Consider the following 25,473-nt stretch of genomic DNA (forward strand, 5'->3'; position numbering starts at 1 on the left):
GGGATTGCCTTTCATGCTGTTATACGAGCGTTAGACTAAGGCTGGATGAACAGTATACAGCGGAGATAAGCGAGGCTCATTTGCACCTCCCCTCTTCCCTGCCAGCCCCTCTATGAGCTGGCCTTTCCCCTTGTTGCCCCCCATCCTACCCTCATGCCCACTGGACAACCTGAGGCACAGGTGTGAAGACTGAAGAGTCTAAAGTGCCCCTGCCTGAGACAGGTGCTAAGTGCCCAGGCGAAGGAGTCTGCAACTGTCAGGAGGAAGGGCATGAGCCATCACCACCAGGGTCCTTTTCCTGGGGGAGTGCCAGGAGCAGCCCCACAGAGCCCTTTGCAGCCCAGGACAGAGAGAACAAAGCCCAGCATTGCCACAGGGCCTGCAGCAGCAGCCAAGGAAAGGTGAGTCCATCAGAGCACTGGATGTGAGACCCCCCCTCTCCCCCGCCCCCAGCTCCATCAGGCAATTCACCTCTAGCTCCGTGGGAGGGGATATTTTCTTAGTATCACTGTCCTTTCTGGGTCTCTACCAGCAAGGGCTGCTTTAATTTGCTAATAATTTCTCCTGGGTGAAATTCACCCCTACTCTAGCTGGCTGGGTGTTCAGATGTGACCACCATGGTTATGTTGAGTGCTGAGGAGGGTGTGGTGACTCCAGTGGTGGACAGAACTTGAGAGAAACCCTTCTCCCAGGCATTCAAGGGGCTGGTTTTGGCTTCTAAAAGCCCAGGTGGTCCGGGCCCTGGTAACACAAGAGTCCCGCCTTCCTCCCTCACTATTCACCTATGGCTTAGGTCAATGGAGGCTCTGTCTGAAATGCCATGATATAACCAGGATGGCAATGTTGACAAGTGCCTTCTCTGCGCAGCTTTTACTGTCCCAAATGAAGGAACTTCCCTTGGGAGACAATTCCACCATCTGTAGAACTCTCTTTTCAGAATTGTTGCGTGAGATTCAGCCAAAATCTTACTGGGCTGTATTTCTTCTCATGGCTAATCAAGAGCTGTGCTCTCTCCTTGATGGTTAAACCCTTCAATTATTTGTAAATCAACATATCAGATTCATCATATTACACAACGCAAATAAAGATGGTTACAATAAAGGGAAGGGAGGGGAAGCAATATATCTACGTTAATCACAGACCGGTAAAACGTCAGCCCAAATTGCTTTGAATTTTTCAGGCATTCCATTTCTGCCACATGCCAGTCATTCGTTAGCTGCGAGGTCTACCATATCACTGAGTCAGACACCAATATTTGGCCAGGATCGACCTTTCCATTTTTGTAGGATTAATTTTTTAGCAACCAAAGCTGCACAATGGAACTGCGCCAGGTATCAGGAATATATTCAAGAATGAAGCTTAAGGGGGTGGCCTCCAGTTTAGCATCCAATATCAAATTGGTCCTTTGACCCACCTCATACCAGAAATGCTTGATACAGGGGCACTCCCAAAACATATGAGCTAACACCAAGGGAGTTACATTTCCAACAGCGGTCAGCATTTGTGAAGCCCATTATCATTAGCTTATGTGGGGATCAGTATATTCAAAAAAGTGACTTTTGGTGAATAAACTGTAGTCTCATGCCCATAGTTGCTTTTTTAACATTAGATACAATTGTATTCCATTGGATTGGATTGTTATGTATCCAAATATCTATTTCAAGCAACTCTTAAATTATCAATCGTTGGCAGAGATTTTGGGGCCAGAAAATCATAAAAGCTTACCTCTGGCCAAGTAAATCAAGGAAGTTTCCTCCAAAATAACAAAAAATGTGGATGTTCTAGAGCTCCCAAAGCATCCAATCCAAATACATTTGCAAGTAAATGCTTTAACTGGAGATCTTTCCATGCTACGGAGCAGGGAAAGCCAAATTGTTGCTGAAGATCTATACATGGTTTAAACTTATCATTATCAATTAGCTGCTGTCAAGCTGTCCTGCAGTAGCTCAAGAATGTGCATACTAACCTCAGGACAGGCTGTTAAGAACCAGAGTACAAACCCCAAATTGGCTGTGAGTTCTCTACTTAGATTTCACCAACCATCAAGCATAAACTCCTGAGGCACTATAACAGCCTAACCATGGAGTCACAGACTGTCCCTTATCAGAGGGGTAGCCGTGTTAGTCTATATCTACAAAAACAACAAGGAGTCTGATGGCACCTTAAAGACTAACAGATTTATTTGGGCATAAGCTTTTGTGGGTAAAAACCTCACTTCTTCAGATGCATGGAGTGAAAGTTACAGATGCAGGCATTATATACTGACACATGGAGAGCAGGGAGTTACTTCGCAAGTGGAGAACCAGTGTTGACAGGGCCAATTCAATCAGGGTGGATGTAGTCCACTCCCAATAATAGATGAGGAGGTGTCAATTCCAGGAGAGGCAAAGCTGCTTCTGTAATGAGCCAGCCACTCCCAGTCCCTATTCAAGCCCAGCTTAATGGTGTTAAATTTGCAAATGAATTTTAGTTCTGCTGTTTCTCTTTGAAGTCTGTTTCTGAAGTTTTTTGTTCAATGATAGTGACTTTTAGATCTGTCATAGAATGACCAGGGAGACTGAAGTGTTCACTTACTGGCTTTTGTATGCTACCATTCCTGATGTCCGATTTGTGTCCATTTATTCTTTTGCGGAGGGACTGTCCGGTTTGGCCAATGTACATGGCAGAGGGGCATTGCTGGCACTTGATGGCATATATAACATTAGTAGATGTGCAGGTGAATGAGCTCTTTATGGTGTGGCTGATGTGGTTGGGTCCTCTGATGGTGTCGCCAGAGTAGATATGGGGACAGAGTAGGCAATGAGGTTTGCTACAGGGATTGGTTTGCTACAGGGATTGGGTTGGTGTTTCTGTGGTGTGGTGTGTAGTTACTGGTGAGTATTTGCTTCAGGTTGGGGGGTTCTCTGTAAGCGAGGACTGGCCTGCCTCCCAAGGTCTGTGAGAGTGAGGGATCATTTTCCAGGATAGGTTGTAGATCGTGGATAATGCGCTGGAGAGGTTTTAGCTGGGGGCTGTATGTGATGGCCAGTGGTGTTCTGTTATTGTCCTTGTTGGGCCTGTCCTATAGTAGGTGATTTCTGGGTACCCGTCTTGCTCTGTCAATCTGTTTCCTCACTTCCCCAGGTGGGTATTGTAGTTTTAAGAATGCTTGATAAAGATCTTGTAGGTGTTGGTCTCTGTCTGAGGGGTTGGAGCAAATTCGGTTGTATCTTAGGGCTTGGCTGTAGACAATGGATCGTGTGATGTATCTTGGATGGAAGCTGGAGGCATGTAGGTACGTATAGCAGTCAGTAGGTTTCTGGTATAGGGTGGTGGTTACGTGACCATCACTTATTTGCACTGTAGTGTCCAGGAAGTGGATCTCTTGTGTGGACTGGTCCAGGCTGAGGTTGATGGTGGGGTGGAAATTGTTGAAGTCCAGGTGGAATTCTTCAAGGGCCTCTTTTCCGTGGGTCCATATGATGAAGAATCATATGTAGCACAAGTAGAGGAGATTGTAGACTGGCCCTTGGGGTACTCCAATCTATATGGTCACCTAGATAAGCTTGCCTTTGTGATAGATGGTCCCCCATAACAATATTCAGGTTACTCCTGGTCCCCAATTACCAGTCAGTTACCCTGGGTCAGTTGCACCTTAGATCTCACACCAAAGACAACACTTGCAGCCAATCCTATAATACATTATCTAAAGATTTATTAGTTAGGAAAAGGAAATGAGAGTTATTTAGAAGGTTAAAGCAGGTAAACATACAATAGTTTTTAGTTTCAAAAGTAATAGAAGCTTGTATAATAAGGAAGCTTTATATGTCTCTTAGGGCTAACCCAGGCTTAAGCACTGGGGATCATTTGCTTGTGTTTAGTAATCCTTGCCCCCCAGAGTCCAAGCAGCATAAAAATACAGTTTCTCCTTGTCAGAGATTTTTAGTCTTGTGTCCTCTGATGTTCCACCATGGTCCATCTGGTGTTGATGGACTTTCTTTGTCAGGCAGGAGAGTTAAGGCAATAGGAAATAAACTGAAAATAGCCCTTTAAGCCTTCAACCTCAATGAATGAGAGAAAAAAAGAAAACAAAAGGAACTATCATATCAATATCAACATCAACATCTTTAGAGCAGCCATATCAGATCTCAGAGAGCAGTACATAAATTCCATATGGTTGGATCATTCCATAGGGATCTCCTCTTGCGAGGGAAGTGTGCAGATTTTTGAGGTATTTTTCTGTTTGAAGGGAACTGAATGACACTATCTTCTTGCCATTTTATTAAATACCCAAGTCCATCTTTCTGGCCAATTGTTTGCTTGGTTAAAAGCAGCGTTCATTGCAACCATGTCATGGGCATAATTTTGAAAGAGTAGTACTCTCATTGCTGGTTCTCCTGATAGCAGCTCCTTTTTTTCCTCTGGATTTCTTCAATGTAAGTTCCTTAGTAGCAAACTTCAGGAACTTCTCAATCAGTGCTCTTGGGCAACCTCCTGGAGCTGGTGTGGGGGCAAGGGCCTGTGTGCCTGTTCTATATCAAAACAAAAATCTACTGGCAGATCCAACAACTTAGCGAGCAGTTTAGAGACAAATTCAGAGGGTTTCTCTATTCCCTCAGGGACACCCACAACCCTGATATTACATCGTCGTGAGTGGATTTCTAGGTCAATTAGCTTGGTCTTCATGTTCTTGATAACCTGTAATGTGTTCTCTTTAAAATCATCTTCCACTCCAGAAATTCTGTGTTGGGCTTCCCCCATCCATCAGGACAGAGCTTGTCATGCACTCTGAATCTCAGTCATGATGGCCTGGAGGGTGGAAACTATAGATTTAATTTTAAAGAGTATTTGTGGCCACCAGCTGTAGTACAGCTGTCAGCTGTGCTCCATCTGACTCACACACCATTGTGTTTGTAGAAGAGTGGGGGAGAGAGATCTCTTCTATTTTTTTGGTGCTTTCAGATTCGGAGAGGAAGATGCAGAGCTAGAGGGCAGGGTGGGGGGTTCTCTAGTCAGGCACAATATTTCTTGGGTCTGGGTGATGGGGCTTAGAGGACGATGTTAGCGGATTCCCTGTGGGCCGCTTTGGAGCTGAAGCAACCTGCATCCACCTTGTTCACAATGCCCTCTGGTGTCCAGTTTTCTTTTCTCTGAATACCCATCAGTTTGCTGATATCATCCATCACTGAAATGTGGCTAATTGTGGGCAGTGATCTAAACATGGTCTCACAGTGCCATCTAGAGTTCCCACTCTTACCATCTCCCTACCTCATGTCGTCTCTGGACACGGAGCACACAATTACACCAGCTTTTTTGCCTCTGCAGCAGTATTGCAAATTCAGATCCATTTTGCTATTCCCATCTTTTTTAGTGTAATTCCTTATTGTGTATCTCCCAACCAATACCTGTACTTTGGAGTCTTTCCCCCTAGGTGTGTTAGTTTGTAACTGTCCTCAGATGAAGAGGGAACTGGCCACTTAGGGGTAGAACTCAGAACAGAATGCCCATTTTGCCTCCTCTCAAGAGACTTTGCACTTTGCCAGGGTGGTGTCCCTCGACAAGCTCAGCGACCACACTAACAGCTGGCACATGAGGGACAATAAGGTAAATAGCCCAAACCCCAGTGATGGGATGACACACTAGGAATAGCAACGAACGGAGGGGGGAATTACTGGGAACAGGAAAATAGGATCTGGGGAGGGCCGTGGTTCAGGTTAACTGAAAAGTAATTAACATTTATAAATAGGCCCCACCCCCTCGCACTCACAAACTCTTCCAATCCCACCTCCCTCCCTGGTACTTTCCCCAGGCGGGTGGCATGGCTGGGGTGGCACGTTCCAAGACGGAGTGGTGCAGTGCTGTGGCAGTGGCCAGCTTAAAAAAAAAAGTCCCCTTACTACTTCTTCACAGCTGGGTGGGGCAGGGTCCTCTCCCAACTCAGCCAGCCTGCCTGGCCTGGAACCCTCCTGCGGCCTGGCTGGCTCTCCATAGTCGGATCCAGGGCCGGCTCCAGCATTTTTGGCGCCCCAACCGGCCACAAAAAAAAAAAAAAAAGGCCGCGATCAGCGGCAGCTCTACCACTGCTGCTTCATTCTTCGGCGGCAATTTGGGGGCAGGTCCTTCCCTCTGAGAGGGGCTGAGGGACCTGCTGCTGAATCGCTGCCGAAGACCCAGACATGCTGCCCCTTTCCGTTGACCGCCCCAATCACCTGCTTGCTGTGCTGGTGCTTGGAGCCGGCCCTGGTTGGATCTCTTGCCTCTGGTTGCTGGTCATGCAGAGCTGGAAGGTGCCTGATGCCTGCAGCTAAACTCTCAGAGTGGTACAAAACTCCCTCCAGGGGAAGGGGGAATTTAGCAGGGACGCCCTGGGCCACTTTGACTCTCTTCCATCTTCCGAACTGAGTCAACTCTGTTTTCTTTGTCTGTAAGGACAGGCTGTCCCCTCCCCAGTTAACTGCCTTGGGCTATTCTCAGTGTTGTTGTAGCTGTGTTGGTCCCAGGATATGAGAGACAAGATGTGTGAGGTCAGCTTTTATTGGTAGAAGGTGCAAGGTTTCAAGCTACACAGAGCTCTTCCTCAAGCCCAGGGAAGGAAGCTGAGTCTGGGGGCTGTGCAGCCCTGGCTTCTCATTGGTCCACTGTGATGCTTCAGCAGCTCGCTCCATGCAGAAATCTCCGTACTGTCCCGAGCACGGGTTTCTACTGTCTAGTTCAGGGGTTCTCAAACTGGGGGTCATGACCGCTCACAGAGTCACAAGATGTTACATGGGGGTCATGAGCTGTCAGCCCCATGTGACTGACAGCCCTGAGCCCCCATTAAATTAACCTCCCTCCTATTTTTCATTTATGGGGGGGAGGGGGGGAATCACAGTCTGAGGCTTGCTGTGTGAAAGGGGTCACCAATATAAAAAGTTTGAAAACCACTGGTCTAGTTCCTTCTGTCCTCGCCCCCACCCCAACTTGCAGCATGCTGGCAATGGGGTCAGAGGACTCTGGCAGCCATCTTAGAATACCAGCCTCAAGAGATCAAACACCATGAATCAGACACCCAAACCCACGAGATTGACACTAAAACTCATGAGATTTTTCTAACAGTTTATACTGTGGGGTGGGTTTTCTGTCTGTCTATTGATTGTTGAATTGCCCCCATCCCTCCCCAGTGTGAGTGTGTCCATCACAATCAGCGTTGGGGTGAGGTGATTTTGGCCCTCGCTGCAGGAGCACTCACCCCACTTCTGCCTTGCCCCTGCCCAGCAATTAATTCTGCCCCCATTGGGGGGAGGGGCTGGGACGGATATGGGTTCAGACCTGTTGTCCATTGCATTTGGGAGGCAGTGGATACATTCCCAGCCTCTTGGCTGGTGACTCAGCTTCTCTACCTCTTTGCTCAGCTACTGCAGCGCTCTCCCCTCTGGCACTCTTAGAGTGCTGGGGATGGGGCTCAGTACTGCCAGAGCTCGGAGAAATGCCAGGCTGAGACAATCACTACTCATCATCCAACCAGCACCCCGTATCCAACCATTCTCCAATCACTGCCCATCATGCAACCATTGGCCCAGCCTCCAGAGATCTGGTGAAGGCCTCAGTAACAAACCAACATACGGAAGGAGAGAGCAGGGGTGCTGGCACCATTTTTATAGTGACGGTGCTGAAAGCCATTGAACCAAACTATAACCCTGTATAGGATGGAAACCACTTCAAGCCAGGGGGTGCTGCAGCACCCCCTGCACCCCTAGTTCCAGCATCTATGGGAGAGAGCCTCTGCAACTCCCCAGCCCAACCTCTGCATCACACCAGGATCTCCACAGTGCTGCATGCTGCAGCCCTACCTTGATATGCTCCTCTTACCTCCAAATGCCCCATCACTGGGGGTAGCAGGCTGGGGGCTTTGTCAGGCCTCTCCCCCCTCTCCCCTTCCCCATGGTGCTTTATGTGGAGGTAGGCAGGAGCCTAAGTCGTTCTTGCAGGACATAGCTTAGATGCCTAAGCTGCCTGACTCCAGGAGAAGGGTCACTGGCAGTGGATCGCAAGCAGAAACAGGTGTGCTCCACTGCGGGTAATACCACCTGGAAAAGGGAGGTGAACAGGAAAGAAAGGAGGGAGGCTCAGATTCCGTTTGCCTAATTTCAAACCCACCCAAACATTGTGGATTCAAAGGTTTAACTTGATCTCAAACTTCATTGTACTGATATTCTTCTTGGGTGACCATATTATATGTACACCATCGTTACTCTGTACTTTCAGTGCCTGAAATGTGGATTTCCCACGGCATCCTGCACCTTAACCTCAGTGCAGTCACAATGTGCAAGAAAAATAATTTCACTGGGACTCCATTCGTTACCATGCCCGACCCCACATTCCAGGGAAGTACCCTAGTCTAGGCTAGCAGTTACAAAGGCAGCCTCCTTCTCCTCCAGAGTCCCTGCTGAATTCGCCCTTGGTTTGTGCTCCGCTTGCTCTGAGCACACCTACTGGATTGGGCTCCACAGGAAGATAAGCAGGCACACGCCTAACCTCATCTCATTTGAGGGACATGCTGATAGGCATGAGTTAGGCACCTACCTCAGGCAGGCGTGCATATGCCCAGAGGCAGAGACTTGGGCACCTTGGGGACTTTTAGAGCAAAAAGTGAAGCCCCGAATGAATTTAAGCACCAACAGCATTAAGTGGCAGCCAAGTGGGGATTTGTGGATGGGAGTAGTATCTAAAGCCCAGATTTGTGTATCTGTCCCATAACCCATGCTGTAATTGAGGTTCCACTCCCTGCACAGCAGTGTCAGAGAGCTAGAAATACAGGGTCTGTTTACCACTTTCCTCAGCCCATTTACCAGCTCTTCAGGAGCCGTATGATAAACTGAACTGGATTCACCTACACTTCATTAAATTCCCTTTGAGCCATTTCTAGTAATACATTAAACAGAATTCTCTTACTGATTTGGGGAATTATCAACTTCAGTTTTAATTACCTAGAGAAGAATATCTCTACCCAAGGCAGCCTTACAAAAGGTGTGTTCATTGTGAAAAGCTTTCCACAAGAGAGACACAATGATAGAAATTGTAACTGAATTCACCCAGCATTTTATTCATAGATTCATGAATTCTAAGGCAAGAACAGACCATTATGATCATCTAATCTGAGCTCTTGCATAACACATAGGCCATAAGGACTTCCCTGAATTAATTCCTGTTTGAACTCCTTAACATTAAGTATATTACGTCAACGCTATTACCTTTATCAACCAAACTTTTAATTTCATCACATGAAGTTAATTTGACAGGATCAATTCTACATAAACCCACGTTGATACACATGAATTATATTACTCTCCTTTTATTCTTTAATAATTGAGTCCTGTATCAGCTGCTTGTCGCCTTTTTATTTATTTAAAGTGAATTTAATAATTTTGTATTAAACTACCATGAGTTCAGCTCCTGTTGCTACAGTTTCAAGCTCAACAGAGCGCACATGATCTCTGATGCTTTTCTCAAATTTGGAGACTCTAGGAACACACAGTGTCCCACAGATAGTGACCACAGACAACCACAAGTACAGTTATCTGCACCACCTTAAAGCACTAAGTTACAATTACCCATGCCTAGATAAATCCTACAAAAACACATGCAATGACTAAGCCTGTACTCATACTCACACATTCTCAAAGATATTCCAATGGATCTCTCAATAGATGATGATTGATAGAGGGGGGGGGGTTCCTGCTGGGGTTTCCCATGGGGTCTTCCATTGGGGTCCTTCCGTGGGTTACTTTTACTCAATCAGGGAAACTCTTTTTATATTGTACTTTTGACTACATTTAACACCTTATACATATGTCTGAGGGTTTCAACTCTCTTTTCCTTATCTGTACTTCTACACTCCATGAATATTGGGGTCCCTCATTTTTCATAGGTTGTTCTTTGTTCCTCAGTCTCATTAGCATCTATGCACAACATGGACCATACGGGTCAGGACAGGGCTCTCCATCAGGTGTCTCATGACATTGGACTGTACCTTGCAGTCTATTGCAATCCAGTTTTTTGTAACATTACCTATTGGCACATCCTTTGCATTAATCTTGTGACCTTGCTGGCATAGGGTTATCCCTAGGTAACCCACTTATGTCAGGTGTTCTTAAGCCTATGGCCTAGTACTTAAATCTATTTAGCATACGTTGATTATACATAAAATAGCATATGAATTGACCATTGACACCACATAACACAATGACAAATGGATGATTAAATTAACTAATTGACTACATGCTCCAATATCTTGCCTAGGATCAATGTCAGGCTGACAGGTCTATAATTACCCAGGTCAGCCTGTTTACTCTTTTTAATAATTGGTACAAAATTAGCTTTCTTCAAGTCTTCTGGAACTTTCTCAGTGCTCAAAGAGTTATTGAAAATCAACCTTAACAGTTCAGCAAGCTCCTCAGCTTCTTATTGTCCTTAACTCTGCTGGCCACAGATTTCTTTGTGTTCCTTGGCTTTCCTAATGAATATTCTATGATACCTAACTTCTGATTTATATTCATTACTATCAAACGCCCCTTTCTACCAGATTGGCTTTTTAACCAGTACAGCCTTCTTCCTGGATTGTGGCTTTCTGGGCATTTGGGAAGGTGTTCTTAAATAATTCCCAATTATCATTCACATTTTTCTGAGGTAATGCTTCCTCCCCTCTGATTTGTCTCATCATTGTTATCAGCTTTGTGAAATTGGCCCTATTAAAACACCACGTATATATATTACTGATCTGGACTTTATTCTGCTTGCAGATTATAAATGTGATCAAGTCATGATCGCTTGTGCCTGAGCTATCATTACTTTGTAGTTCTGTGGTCAGTTCTTCATCTCTTAAGATAAAGAATACTCCCAGGTTGGTTGCAACACTTTGTGACTATAGGAAATTGTCATCTATAATATTTAGAAATTTCAAGTAAGTTTTAGTACTGGCAACCTTAGACTTCCAGCATACATCACACAAATTGAAATCCCTCAGTGATCATGCAGCTTTTTATCCTCTGTGTTGTGGATAGATGCATAAATAGGTGGTCATCCTGCTCCCCAGTATGATTTGGTGGGCTGTAGCAGACATCAAATAGAACCCCATCCTGTGCTTTCTCTGTTAGGACACTGATCTATAAGCATTCAAGATAATTTTCTTCTGACTTGGAAACAGGTAATTTTTTTTTTTTTTTTACATGGAGTGCCACTCCCCCCCTCTCCCCTTTGCCCACTCGATCCTTCCTAAATAGGTTATAGCCATTGATTTTAATTCCAATTGTGCAAATCATCCCACCAGGGTCCAGTAATACCAACTGGTTCAAAGGTATACTCATAAATGAGCAATTCCAATTACTCGTTTGCTACCCAGGCTCTTAGCACTTGCTTACAGACAGGGCCGGCTCTAGGATTTTTGCCGCCCCAAGCAAAAAACAAACAAACAAACAAACAAACAAAAAAACAAAATAAAAATAAAAATTATGCTGCCCCTGAAATTGTGCTGCCCCAAGTGGTTTGCTGGTGCCTAGAGCCGGCCCTGCCTACAGACAACTCAAGAATTTCTTTGTGTCCTTTGGTTTCTTGATCAATTTTGTTCTCAAATCTCGATTTTGTGCTGATTGCTCATATTTTCCCTCCATTTTTGCTATGAATTTAATCCACTCCTGACTACTCTAGCCAGTCTGTCCCTGAGATTGATCCCCCTTCTATGAAGTGGAGGCCATCCAAACTATACAGCCCTCTTTCCTCATGGAAGGTGGACAAACGTTCCACAAAACCCAAACCCTCCACCCTACCCCACTTACCTAGGCAGAAGATTTTGTATGTGAACCTCTGGCTTCTTTCACTTGTGGGACAGGTAGGACCTCAAAGAACACTGCTTGAAAATTCTTTTTGTTTGGCATGCTTCCAAGGGCTTAATGCTCATCTGCCGCATAACCTCACAATCTTAGCTTTTCTTTGCAAGAGACTGATGACAAGGGGCTCCCCCTGCTCTGCTGGAAAAAAAAAAAGTGTCCTGCAGAAAAAAATCCATGTGAAAACTCTGGGCCCAAACTTGCAAGGTTCAGAATATCTCACAGTGCCTTCTCGCGAAGATCAAAAGATTGTTAAGGGAAGACAAGCCCATTATGATCATCTAGTCTGACCTTTTTTTTTTTTTTTTTAAGTGAGTGGTTGAACACAAGCATATCTTCTGAATGTGATGGAGAATCCATCCAGTTATTCCAATGGTTAATTACCTTCCTTGTTAAAAAATTGATTTTTTTCTGGTATCAACCTCCTGTCATTGGATATTGTATACTTCGGTCTGCTAAATTAGAGAGAAGCCACTTAGATCAGATTTTTTTTCCATGTGAAGGTACCTGTAGTCCATGATCAAGTCACCTCTGGAAAGCTCAACATTTCTGAGGACTGGGCCTCTAGTTTCTTTGCAAAAAAGTAATTTTCTGCCAATTACTTTTTATAGAAATGCTTTATTGCTGCAGTCAATAACCCTGCATATCACAGCACAAATAACCAATTACAGTTTAAGAAACTAATAATAATAATTCTGCAAGTGGTAATACTGAGAAAGAGATGAACATACAGAAAAGGATACAAAACTATACATTTAAGTTACTAGAAAGTTACTAAGTAACTAAAAAAATTCTGCAGAATTGTGAAGTGTCTTGTATAAACTATACAACACATGCCAGTGTAAAGTTGATTAACAGTATAGAATTACCTATGTACAAATGTTTTATCTAAATACAAGATCAGCTGCAATTTTTAACAATTATCTTCTATACAAAGACAAGTGCTTTCTAGTTTTCGGTTCTTCATTGGAATATACAGATGTTGCAATATTTCAAACTAAATAGTAATAATAATAATAAATCACAAAATAAAAATTCTCCTTTAAAAAATTTATTTTGCATATCTAGGCTAATGCTGTGAAAATCCAGCCAGCAATATCTTTGCTTTTGTATTTGACCCTCGGTGTATCAGAATACTAGAGGTGGATCTGAACCAGATTCACAGTTCCAAACACACCTGAACTGGGGGTGGGGAGGAGGGAAGAGTTCACATCCATGGCTTCCCTTCATGGCTAGGTCCATTCTCTACAACAGACCAAACCAGGAAACTGGGTCTCAACACCCCTTGACTTTATGAGAATCTGGATCCAGAGTCCACTTTGGACTAGACTGTGACCCAGCCCAATGCAGTCGTGTAAGGGAGTAAAACTCTACCCACATGCACAGCCAGTTCAGAGCTTCCCACATCACAGCAAGGATGTGAGAACGGGCTGCACACCCAACACTGTCCACCCCAACAGCAGGAGGGTGGGGAGTGGGTGGAGCCAATGCCCAAGTCAAAGGAGCCGAACTAGTGAGGGGGGCGGGGAGGGAAATGTAAGGGAGAAGTTGTTTTTTCTTCACAATCCTATTCCAGGGCTCCTCTGGAGGCGTTACATGGCCTACTGTCCTTTACAGGCTCAGTCAAATTCTTTGTGAATTGCCCTGTCTCTACAATGTGCTGAAGCAAAGCCCTGAATCAGAACTCCAGGAATATTTGGCTCCAGGCCTAGATCTAAAGTTGGCAGCTCAGGCCCATCTCTACGGAACAGAGGGCACCATGTTGTGATGGTGGCAGTTTGTTTCCTTTAAATCTCTCCCCCATAAAGGGTTAGTTTAGGAGAATCCTGAGACTTCATAGGGGTTTAATACATGAAAATATTTTAAAAATGATCAGTCTTCTTGAATACACATTTATAATTCTAACCTCATGGGTGTTTGTGACCCTGCCGCCGTATTGGATATGATGCTGCAGGGAGATTTTCCTTGGCGTAGCCTGACATTTTCTGGACAGGACTTTGGACTGACAAGACATGGGAAAGGGAGCCGGGTGGGGGGCTTTCCACTAGATCAGAGTGTTTTTATTATGCAGACAGCAATCAACACAATAGTTTATGGATAATCTATGGATAATGCCATAGAAGTTAAATTAAGCACATGTCCTCTTTGACTCAAATTCTGCTCTCACTTGCACCTCTGCAGCTCCTTGACTTCAGTGGGGATGAACAGGAGAAAGAGAAAGAAAAGACAATTCTGCCATAGTTTTGCTGTTCAGCTGGAAGTACATCATATAAGAGGAGCTTGGAATGTGTATTTTGATGGTGAATGGTCACTATCATGATCCAAATCTAGGGAGAATGACAGGACTCATTAGAACCAGGGTAAAAGCCTTGGGACGGCTGCAAAAGATCAACAGAACTTCCTTACTAAGGATGATAAAGCACCATTCAGACTTGCGTATACCACCAGATGGCACTGTGGTAAAGAAGGAAAATGAAGTTTCTGAAGGCTCAGTGGGAAAGAATCAACATGAAAAACAACATCAGGATGGGTGAAAAACAGTAAGATACAAAGTAAAGGTCCGATTCTGCAGCCCTTACTCTCATCAGCAGTCCTATTGATTTCAATGGGACTACACAGGATGATTATTTACACGTGTAAGGGTTGAAATATCAGGCCCTAATTCTGCTTATGAAAGAGGAATTGGGGAAAGACCATGGATGACAACGGGATGGCTAACAGTCTCATACGCAATTCTTTTGCAGCCTATTTCAATTAGAAAGTATGTATTTGTAAGACAAGATAAATTGGTAGGGTGTGGGGGTGGGGGGGGAGAGTCTTTAGCAGTGTATTGTACAGCAGCTGGCATATGCTATGCTAAGCTTCCAAAATATCAAACTAACTCTAGTAATGTTTCTCAAAAGGTCCCGGTCAGATGAGACTGGAGACAGCACTAGCCTGGAGATGACTCTATGTTAATTTTTAATCCTTGCAGCCTTGCATGCATGAAAATTTATTAAGAATTTGATGAAGACCTGGTATTTAACCCACCTGAGTCGATTTGCTTAACCTGTTCACCAAACATAAAAAATACCACGTGATCTGGGTTTTAGTGAACAGACCATGGTCATTGCCGGGACGTTGGGAAGAAGGGTGTTCAGAAAGGGGCCCAGATAATTGCACTTTAGAATGTAGCAGACACAGGCAACAGACTGCATGCATGGGGAAATGAGGACTGCCTAGATGGTAGAAGGGAGGGTTCTCGCCTGCCTATACTGGCTGAGTGTGGAACGTCATGGCCCCCACCACAGCGACAAGTTTATGCCAGTGCAGCTTGATAGATTGTCCAGAGATGTGCAATGTTTTTAAGCATCCCCAAAACAGGTACATGTTATTAACAAAGACCAGGGCCAGTAAGCTTGGAGGGAAAAAAAAAAAAAAAAACATGCACGCACGCGTGCCCACTCACACAGGCTTTAGAAACCACTGGTTGATGTCCTCTTAGCATCCTCACTCATTTGCCTCAAATAAATCCACAGATTTTTATCAAAAAGATCAAGACAAAAAATAATGTCACATTTTTATGGAAATTTCTCTAATCTGCAGTTCTTCCTTTCCAGTGTCCAACTATTTTCTTTGGGCCAAACCCTTGCTCAGTGGGAGTTTGCCTGAGAAAGGATTGAATAAACCCTGGATAAAGACCTTGGGATTTGGTCGAATATTCCAACACGTAAACAGATTTCCTAATGAACTAAGAGGCCCAGTGCAACTCCCATTACTGTCAATAAAAAGATTCCCATTGACTTTATTGGGAGTTGGATTGGACCCGAATGGAGCAAGTCAGCTCTTAAAACTAGAAACCTTTTGCAAGGTTTTACCTTGCAAAATTATACCTTTTAATTATGACTTTTCCATTTCAATGATGCTGACACTATGGTCTGGTTTAATGAGGTCTGGGATTGAGACAACCTTCACCTTACTCTGGTTGAAAGAATGATTCCCTAAGAAAGCTCATGTACTTTTAAACATTTGGACAACTCTACCCAGTACTCCTCACCCTGACTCCATACATGTTCCTCTTCCCATCAAACAGTTCATACAATCAGCCATTCACAGGTTTAAAACAAACAAATCAAAATCACTCCGACCAAGGAATATATCAAAATTTGGGCTAAAATAGGAAGGCGGTTTCAACCTCAGCTATGTAGAGACAGGAGACCCTATGCAATATTTACTACTCCTTAATAGTTGTTTTCAACACCCCTTCTTCATGTTGTCAAATTCTTGGGTGAGTCACGCAGAACACAGCATTAAAGAAGGCAAACCATTTTCAGCTGTATTTTTTTTTTTTTCTAAAGAGCTCACATTTTACCAATAGTGTCCAAGCCCCTTTGCCAGCGGCTGGAATGACAGTTACATCAGGGATATGTGCAGGTCTATCAACTATGTAGTTGATTTAAAACAAACAAAAAAAACCCCCCAGAACAATGAAACTATTACATATTAAAACAAACATTTTACATCCACTACTCTCCATTTACAAGTCACAAGTGCAATATTCTTTGAAAAATTTTCTCCTGAGAGAAAACCCCCAAGAAGCAGAGTTTTTAGTGTTATGCTGTGGGTATGCGTTGGAAACCACATTAGATTTTTGTAAGGCAAGAGGTTTAGGACCTAATAGGATGTAAATGGATCAAGAGAGAGTATTAAAAAGGGGTATTTTGAAATGAGACATTCTTTCAAGTTTCATTCTCATTGGACACATATATTACAAAATAAAGACTTTAAAAAGTGCTATATGCTTTGTGAGTCCTTTATCACAATATGTAAAGCATAATCTTATAGCCGCTGCCTACGAGAAATGTTAGTGGCAGTGTTAGCGGTAGATTAGATTCAAGGTCTCTCATTCCTCTCTCTCAGCTGTTCCTCAATGTCTGAAGCCATCTTCTCATCAAGGCTTAAATTGCCCCACATGCATTCTGGGATAGTTTAGAGCGAGCGGTCTTTTAAAAAGAAGCAGACTCCATGAAGCTGATGATGGTTCACACCGGACTTGCCATACTCTGACGCCTTGCCTCATCCAGTGAAGCCTCCAGTGTCTCTTTGTACAGGCCAGTCTGAGAGATGAAACATCGAGAGGTATGGAACCATGATAACATACTGACAGATGTGTCAGGAGGGGGTAAAAAAAAAAAAAAAAAGTAATCCGCCAGCGCTAGGCTGTTAGCTGATTTTAAAAAGTTAGAGCAGTTTGCAGTAAACAATGATGCTTTTGATCTTCAGGAACATACAGAACCCGCACCCTTCCCCAGCCCCCAAAGATCAGACATGAAGGATTTCTGCACCACAGTCTTCAGGCTCCGTGTAATGTGAAGAGTTTGTATCCGAATGGTGGACCCCAAGCATTTCTTTATTTTCAACATTTGGCTCCATTAATGCAGGTTTTTCAAAGATACTCTTTTTGCTAGTATCCGGACAGTTCTGTACATATATTACTCGGTTATAAGCCTTAAGTCTCTTCCACAGCTGTACATATACTTTGCACTGTACATACATGAACAGGAGTCCTCCAGTGAAGCCAATAGCCACAACTACCAGCTTAGTCCAAAATGGCCATTCTAGAATCCCTGGAGAAAAGGAAAGGACCACATTAATATTAGTTAGGCTGCACAGTATCCTTTAAATGAGAGACACAGAATAGGCCACAATCAGAATCTCAAATCCAAACCCATCTGAATTTGGTAGGGGATTTGGGTTAAAATCCTTGGCAGTACTGTATGAAAGCAAACGGATCTGATCACTCCCAGGTTCCTTTATTATTATTGATAAGATGCCATAGGTGTACAGGGCACTTTACAGAAGAGGTAAGTCAGGTCCCAGACTTGAGCAGCAGACAGTCCAATTCTCAAAGTCCACAGGGTGCAAGCGTGGTAGGCAGTTCTCTTTACGAGTACACCATTTTCTGTCACAGGGTTTGTTTAATGCAAATAGTTCTTGTTATACCAACAGTTATGTTCTCGTTTTTGAAAGCTTGTCAATTCCAGTTAACAGGTCTGTTCACATTCAACCCCCCCTACTTTACTTTGTGTAGAGCCCACTGGGAGTACTATCCCCTACAGGGTATAACTAGCAACTCGCAAACAGTTCAGTCTCCTTTATACCTCTTCCTGCCCACTCAGTGTTCACACAACATATGGATTCACAGGCTTTGAGGCTGAAAGGGATCATCTAGTCAGACCTCGGGCCTAGCATAGGCCAGACAGCTTCACCTAGTAGTCCCTACATCCAGCCCAATAACTTGGAGTTGAACTACAGCATCTCTTTTAGAAAGAGACGTCCAATCTTGATTTAAAGGCTGTAAATGGTGGAGAATTTACCACATCTCTTGGTAAGCTTACCCTCGCTATTACAAATGTGCAGTATTATTTTAGTTTGAATTTGTCCCTATTGAACGTCCAGACAGTGGATCTTGTTATAGCTTTGTCTGCTAGAATTAGAGACCATTAGTATTGCATACCTTCTCCAGCATAGGTACTATACGTATCAACCCTCTCCACTACTGGCTGGTCAGGGGCATTGCAGGAAAGACCATGACATCATGCTGATCCATCCATTTTCAAGTTTCATGGAGAATCAACAATATTGTAACAAATCCATGACCTCCTCGGACACCACATCTGTCACTGTGCTGCACACACCTGACCATTCAGAACTGCTCAGCAGTGGCAGGGATAGAACTCAGATTCTCTTGCTCGAAAAGCACAGGATCCTGCCACTTGGTTACAAATGCAACCTCATTAGCTGTTAGCAGTATAGGACCTATGCCACGCAGCCCAGTAGTTCAGATTCTGTCCAACGGAAGCAGTGGTGCATGCACGCATGCACACACGCACACTAGCCAGCTTACTGTAGTACTCATCAGATTGCTCATTTCATTTGAATTCTGAAACGGAGTACAGTACCAAGTACTAAAAGTTCATGCTATTCCTATTTATGCTCATCTAAAATATTTATCTAAAATGACCTGAAGGCTGTAAATGTTTGAAAGCACATGCTTTTCATAAGCATATTGATCCCTTGCATTAAAAGGCCAACAATTTTCACTACTGCCATAGATGATGCTGTCAGATGGAAGAGAGACCAGAAGCTTTCATTCAAAGCAGCCTCTTTGCTGAACAAAAATCAAGTACAATCAAACTACAACTGAAAATGAAAAACGACAGTAAGTCATGAAAATGTATATTTTGAAGAGTGGATGCACTCTGAAAAGAGAGTGTAAAAATGACTGTGGGCTTCCAAGTTTATTGACGCTCAATTATTTCCACAGCAAATGTGCTTTGCTTACAAGTAAAATATATTTTTTTGTTTTATTTTTCACTGCTAGCCCTTCAAACGCAACCTGAGATCTCAGAGTCAGGCTAGGTTCTTTGTGGTTCATGCATCACCACCAGGAATGAAATTTCAGCAGGACAAATTCTGTCCTTAGTGACAACTGTGTCAAAACATCATGTAACTGATTGGACTTTAACACACAATTCTCTTATTGATGAACAAGGAGTAGCTGAATCCAGCTCCCTCTCTTTTTAGCTGTGCTAGCTCTGCAGGGCTACTAGGAATAAAAAGCAGGAAACACTTAGGCCTTGTCTACACAGGATTGGTACCAGTTTAAAAATAGATTTAGTTAAAGCAGTGCAACTTTGTGTGTGAACACTTATATTGGTTTAAAACTGGTTAGACTGGATTAGCTCACAGCTATACATTTTACTGGTGCAAACTAAACTGATAAGGTAGGTTTAAATTGATTTAAGAATGTCCACACACAAAGTTGCACTAGTTTAACTAACCTGGTTTAGAATCACACCTTTAGTTAAAATGGTGCAACTTCGGGCCTTATTTTAATTACTAAAGCCAGAGATCTGACAGTTTAAAAAAAGACATCTTGCTCAATAGATCTGCCTCTTTGCATTCAGAGTCACTTAAATATGAAACAAAATAAAGTAACATACCAGTAGTCTGTCCCTGTTTAATCTCTTCAGCAGTCCTGTCTATAAGGACATACAGAGACCACACGACGCAGGTGATGGCAATGATATGGAATGTTACAGAGCACATGATCTTCCTCCTCTCACTGGCCGTCATCTGCAACTTCTCCCACTAGCAAGAAATCCAGAAGGCAGAGCAAGTGGTTAGAGGTTTGTGGAAGCGAGAGCAGTGGATGAAAGGAACACTAGTGAACACACCTGACAGGCAGAGGCTGTTTTCCTCACAGTACACAGAAGCACTTCTTTTTAAAAGTCATTATGTCAGGTAGTTGCCTCAACCCACTAGTCCATATATCAGGGTGCAAGTTCAAGCAGTAGTGCCTGGCATTCCAGTTTCTCCCTTGTGACTTTTGGCCCCAATCTTACTCCCATGACTTCAGTGGGAGCAGGAGCAGGTCTTAATGATAAATCTCTGTGCTGGGCCTCGGTGCACTGTTGCTGCTCACACCTTATTTACTTGTACACACTCCAGTGGTGCAGCAGAGCTCGGGCTGATCCCAACCCCAGTTTTGTACAGCCTAAGCAACACTGCCTGTTAAGAGTGACCACTGCTCTGTGGCCGAATGAGAGGTGGGGGGCACCAGCAGGTATGCCTGGCAAAATGGTAGTTGCTCAGAAAGGTTTGGCACCGCTAATATAAAAACACTGCTATAGAAATGAATGGGCGAACTAGTGGTCAGTGTGTGTTACATGCCCGTCTCTGTACCCAACCCACAGAGGATAGGAGTCTGTTATAGCCCCCAGGTGTAAAGCCTAACTTTAGTTCAAGCAATGGAAACTGATGCTTTTAGGTCTAGGGACTCAGTGTGTGTACACTACGCTATTTGATCAAACAATGGAAGTTGCTACCTATGTTTTATATTCAAGTGCATTAATCCGGAACCACATTTCCCCTCTGAATAACCAGCAGAGACAATGAGATGAAGTACCATCTGAAATGCCCAGATTTATGCCAATTACCAAGCCGTCAATGATTCTGTTATAGTCCCATTAGAAACCACAACGTTTTGGCCATTACTAAGTAGGAAGGATGCAGAAAAATTAGACAATTTTATAGACATTTACCAACTACTGGTAATCACTCAAAAAAGGCTTTTATTTTTGATGCATTTGAGAATGGGTCTGGCATTTCAGTCTCATATTCACACTGGACAAACCCTTCACACACCTTCTCTATGTACACTGTGAGCCACGGTCTCTTCTCCATTACAGCTATGCAAGCCCATTGGGTTGCACTTGACAATGCATGGATGAATTTGTATCCTTTTTCTCTCCTGAGAAGAGCGTACAGAAGAGAAAAAGGAGCTTGAGGCTTCCCAACCACAACTCCCATGAGGCACCGTGGCAGCATTTCCAAATCAAAATATTTTTGTGTTTGGCCAAAATATTTGTGTTTCCAAATTCTGCCAAAAATCGTTTCCTGTGGAAAACTTAGATTAAAATGATTTTTTATTTCATTTTCATAAAAATTTTCCATGGAAAAGACTCCTATGTTTTGACCAGCTCTACTCCATAAGCAGGGTTGTTGTTTCCTAGCTCTCTTAGAAATCTCTAGTTTCAGAGTAACAGCCGTGTTAGTCTGTATCCGCAAAAAGAAGAACAGGAGTACTTGTGGCACCTTAGAGACTAACAAATTTATTAGAGCATTACAAACGTTGACTATCTCCCCTTGTAAGTACTCTCACACTTCTTATCACACTGTCTGTACTCGGCTAGCTTGATTATCACTTCAAAAGTTTTTTTTTTCTTTTTTTTTTTTTCCTCTTAATTAATTGGCCTCTCAGAGTTGGTAAGACAACTCCCACCTGTTTATGCTCTCTGTATGTGTGTATATATATCTCCTCATTATATGTTCCATTCTATATGCATCCGAAGAAGTGGGCTGTAGTCCACGAAAGCTTATGCTCTAATAAATTTGTTAGTCTCTAAGGTGCCACAAGTACTCCTGTTCTTTTTTTTTAGAAATCTCTGACTCTCTCCTTATGGGGTCAATGGGTCAAACACTTTACAGACCTGATTCATGACTGCTTTAACTCCACTGGGACTTGAAGTTAAACCTGGGATGATCAGTTTGGGTCTTATGCTACTGGCAAGCACCAAGCCTATATTTTGGCCTTCTCTAGTTCACAGTCCAGCTATAGGTTATTTTCTCCTGATTGACAGGATACGATACAGGAGGAGTTGAGGATGAGATGTCAGCTTGACTGCAGTTTAATCTCAGGAATATTGAGCTTCTATTTTTGAGGGCTAATTCCATTTTGTTTGTGTTCCCTCCTCCCCATCTGCCCCACTTATGGTTTTGTCCCTATTATTTTTGGCACCTGGTTTCTTCATAATAGATTAAATTTTCAGAAATGATGCGTGGATTTTGGATTTGGGTGCCCAATGTGGTATGCCTCACAGGGACCAGATTTTTAGAAAATGCTGAGCATCCACTCAAGGTGTTCCAAATTTGACACCCCAAAAAACAGACACCCCAAACTACTAGCCAATTTGTTAATTTAGACTATTGTGTTTTTATCCACGCCTTTATTTTTATTTATTTTTTGTCTTCTCTTTGGGGTCTGACATCAGGGATGGCCAAAGCATGACCTGCAGGCCCAATGGCACCCAGGATGTTCTACAGTGCAGCTCACAGCTAAGTTCCTCCATAATAAGGAGGCACGGCTGGCAGAAACGACAGGTCCCAAAATGCAGGTCTCCATCGTGATCTAAGAGGTCTCTCTGTTCAGAACAGCATCATGTCCTGAGCTATATATTTTGCAGACTGCACTTCTGTATGAAAGATGAAGGTGGCTGAAATCTGCCAGTGCTAAGAATATTAGTGGTTCCTATCCAGAAATCCTGCTGGTGAGCATCAACTGCCTTTGAAAGACAGAGGTATTTGGGATAGGAAAATGGATACCGGACACACCAATGGACAGATCCTTGTGTTCTTTAGTATCGGTAAGGTAAGTCAGTGGGTGTATAGATGGCAGAAGGTGTTAAACAACAGCTGTTGGTTCTAGCAAGTTGAACTAGTAAAATGTTACTATGTATGTTTAGTGCAAAAAAGAAACAAAACATTGTTTTTCTAGGTGAATTTCATTGTACCGTAAATAAGATTTTGGCTTTAAAAAAATCATTTGCTACATTATTATTTTTTACGTAACCAAAGACTTCAATGGAATCATTTTACAAATAAATATGAAAAATACAGAGCCTACAATTCCCACATCTTCAAGAAAATTCATAAACCATATGGGTAACAGTACAGCAAATTCTGTGCTTTAGAGTGGGTCTCGGCTCTGAAAGGTGACTGTAGAAATGGTAGGTCCTAACAAAACAGATCAGTTCCTGGTGTACTTTCAGAGTTACAGCTGCTGACCTTGCAGACTACAATAAATGTTTCCTCCTTTTTATTCCTGTTAGCCCTGCGGAGCCAACCCAGTCACTGGAGAAGAAAATGGATTCTTTTCTGGCTTCGGCAGCATCAATTAAGTTCTGATAGCAGATTCTTTATTATTGGTGATGCATGAAACCAGAAAAAAATCCAGCTTGACTCTCAGATCCCAGGTTGCATTTTCACGTAGAAAATACAGATTATAAAATTGAGCAGACTGTATACGGAATCACTGAGGGGGATGATAAGCATGGAGTCCCACTATGCCATGTTTAAAAAAAGAGTCACTTTTCCGAGCAGTGCCACACTTTTAAGGCAAATTATTTCTTTGGAACCAGTCCTTGGACCTACCTTTCGTAGAGGTTTTAATTTGGTCTCCATGATGAACTCATACTTGCAGAGTTCACAACATCGGGTGTCTGAGCTCTTGATCCACTGTTGCAGGCAGGCTTGGTGCACAAAATGAAGACTTCCTGTGCAGTGACAGGGGGTAATCAAGGGGCTCTCCTCGTCTCCTTCACAGTGACATATCCTGAATCAGGAGCAAAGCAGCTCATTAGGAGGCAGCAGCAGAGACAGGGAAACAACGTAGAGGAGGCTTTTAACATTTGTGATCACGCACAGTCAACCAATGCAGATCCCAAATGACATACATTTCAAACAAAGAAATTTATCAATAAGAAAAACCAACAATAAAATAAAATGCGACACACAATAACTGAGCACAAACACTGCTAACTACACAATTTCTCTCTAGCTCACCAGGCAGACACACAAGGTCTGAAAGAGATTTGGTAATGAAAAGAGAAAGAACAGGATAAGTAATTACAACACATCATCTTGTCTACCAGAACAATAGTACTTTACTGAGAGTGGCATTTAAGCAGTACGGACACTTCCCATGACAGAACATGCTCACAGAGGTGTAAACCTAACTGTGGTTTACAATTAAAAAAAAACAAAACAAACAAAAAAAAAAAACGGAAACCACCACACACAAACTCCACAAGAACATGAAGGGCTAACCTACGAGGCCTGGATCTTGCCTTCTGGAACGGATTATTTCTAGTAAAAGTTACCAAGAGATGGACTCAGGCTGCAAAGCTCCGGTCTGACTCTTGCCAAAGTTGGGAATGTTTAGATCTTCTGCCCCATCTCTACTCACTCACTTTGTAATGGCTGCCAATGACAGCTACAGTAAGGTTCCCCATACTCTCTACCGATTAACCTAGCAGGCACTGAGTAGCTCCTCTCCCAATACATTGCCACTCCAAGGTACTGCAGTTCCAATTCCATTTCAAGTTCCAGTTAACAGAGACACTTGGTTCTGCATATTGCCACGGAAGCAGACTGATAATTAATTTCCTATGAGGTTGTTTTAAAAAGTTTGTGAAGAATAACACTGGGGGCATGAGTGCAGAAGGCCAATGAGGATGGGGCCAATATCTTCTGGAGCATCCCGCCTACCCACTGTTGGAATCCCTTGCTGAGTCCATGTGACCCAGCTGCTAGTTCACACCCTGACTGCTGGCTGAGGAGCCAGGTGGTGAAGGTGAGTGGGCTGGCAAGTATCACTGGGGCCCAGGGATGAGAACCAGCAATGAGGTGGATTGTGCTGAAAAATGGGGCAGGGTGAGTAGCACTGGGGAGGCAGGTGGTAACAGGGAAGGAGTCGGGAAGCAGGGGATACATTATGGGCCTTTGCAGGGGTTGGATCACTTGTAGGGGAGAGAGAGGAGTTGGAGAGGATGATTGGTAGGGGAACAGGGGATGTGCTAGTTCTCACTATACCGAGTGCCTACCCAAAACCAGGCTGAGGCAGAGTGGCAGATTCTGCACCCGGATGAGGGGGCAGAGCGAGGTAGCTGCCTCTGATGGGGCTTTATATCTTCCGGATCTGGTTAACTTTCTGCAGTGGCACAGTCCATCCAGACCACACCTCACTTGTTTGACCCCATGTGATGGACACGCATCAGGGTCACGTTCTGGCTCATCACTAACAGCGAGCCCTTGAATTACACTTTTCACCTGAGGCCCTTTATGAATAGATACATGGAAATGAACAGAAAAGCTTTACAAAAAAAAAATCATATATAAGTTGATCAAATCTGGGAAGTGACACTTAAATGACCGTCAGCAAAGCACATTGCTCTTTAAGCTAAGTTCAGCTTGGCCTTTAATATGTGTAGCTGATTCTCTCAGATATTCCTGGGTTTGGCACCAATAAAAC

At 43.4% G+C, this 25,473-nt stretch overlaps 1 protein-coding gene across 6 annotated transcripts in view; it reads right to left on the minus strand.

Moving 5' to 3' along the window:
* Nucleotides 1-15,714: 15,714 nt before the first annotated feature.
* MARCHF8 (membrane associated ring-CH-type finger 8) overlaps nucleotides 15,715-25,473 on the minus strand; it is a 165,765-nt gene continuing 156,006 nt past the window's right edge. For all 6 annotated transcript variants that reach the window (XM_054035426.1, XM_054035427.1, XM_054035422.1 and 3 more), the window contains 3 exons: nucleotides 23,595-23,775; nucleotides 19,826-19,973; nucleotides 15,715-17,446 (listed from right to left, as the gene is read on the minus strand). In XM_054035426.1, the coding sequence (XP_053891401.1) occupies nucleotides 17,142-17,446; nucleotides 19,826-19,973; nucleotides 23,595-23,775 (634 nt within the window). In that variant the 3' untranslated portion in view covers nucleotides 15,715-17,141. The remainder of the gene's footprint in view (nucleotides 17,447-19,825; nucleotides 19,974-23,594; nucleotides 23,776-25,473) is intronic.

The sequence above is a fragment of the Malaclemys terrapin genome, chromosome 7 (assembly GCF_027887155.1).
Source record: "Malaclemys terrapin pileata isolate rMalTer1 chromosome 7, rMalTer1.hap1, whole genome shotgun sequence".
Taxonomy (NCBI): Eukaryota; Metazoa; Chordata; order Testudines; family Emydidae; genus Malaclemys; species Malaclemys terrapin.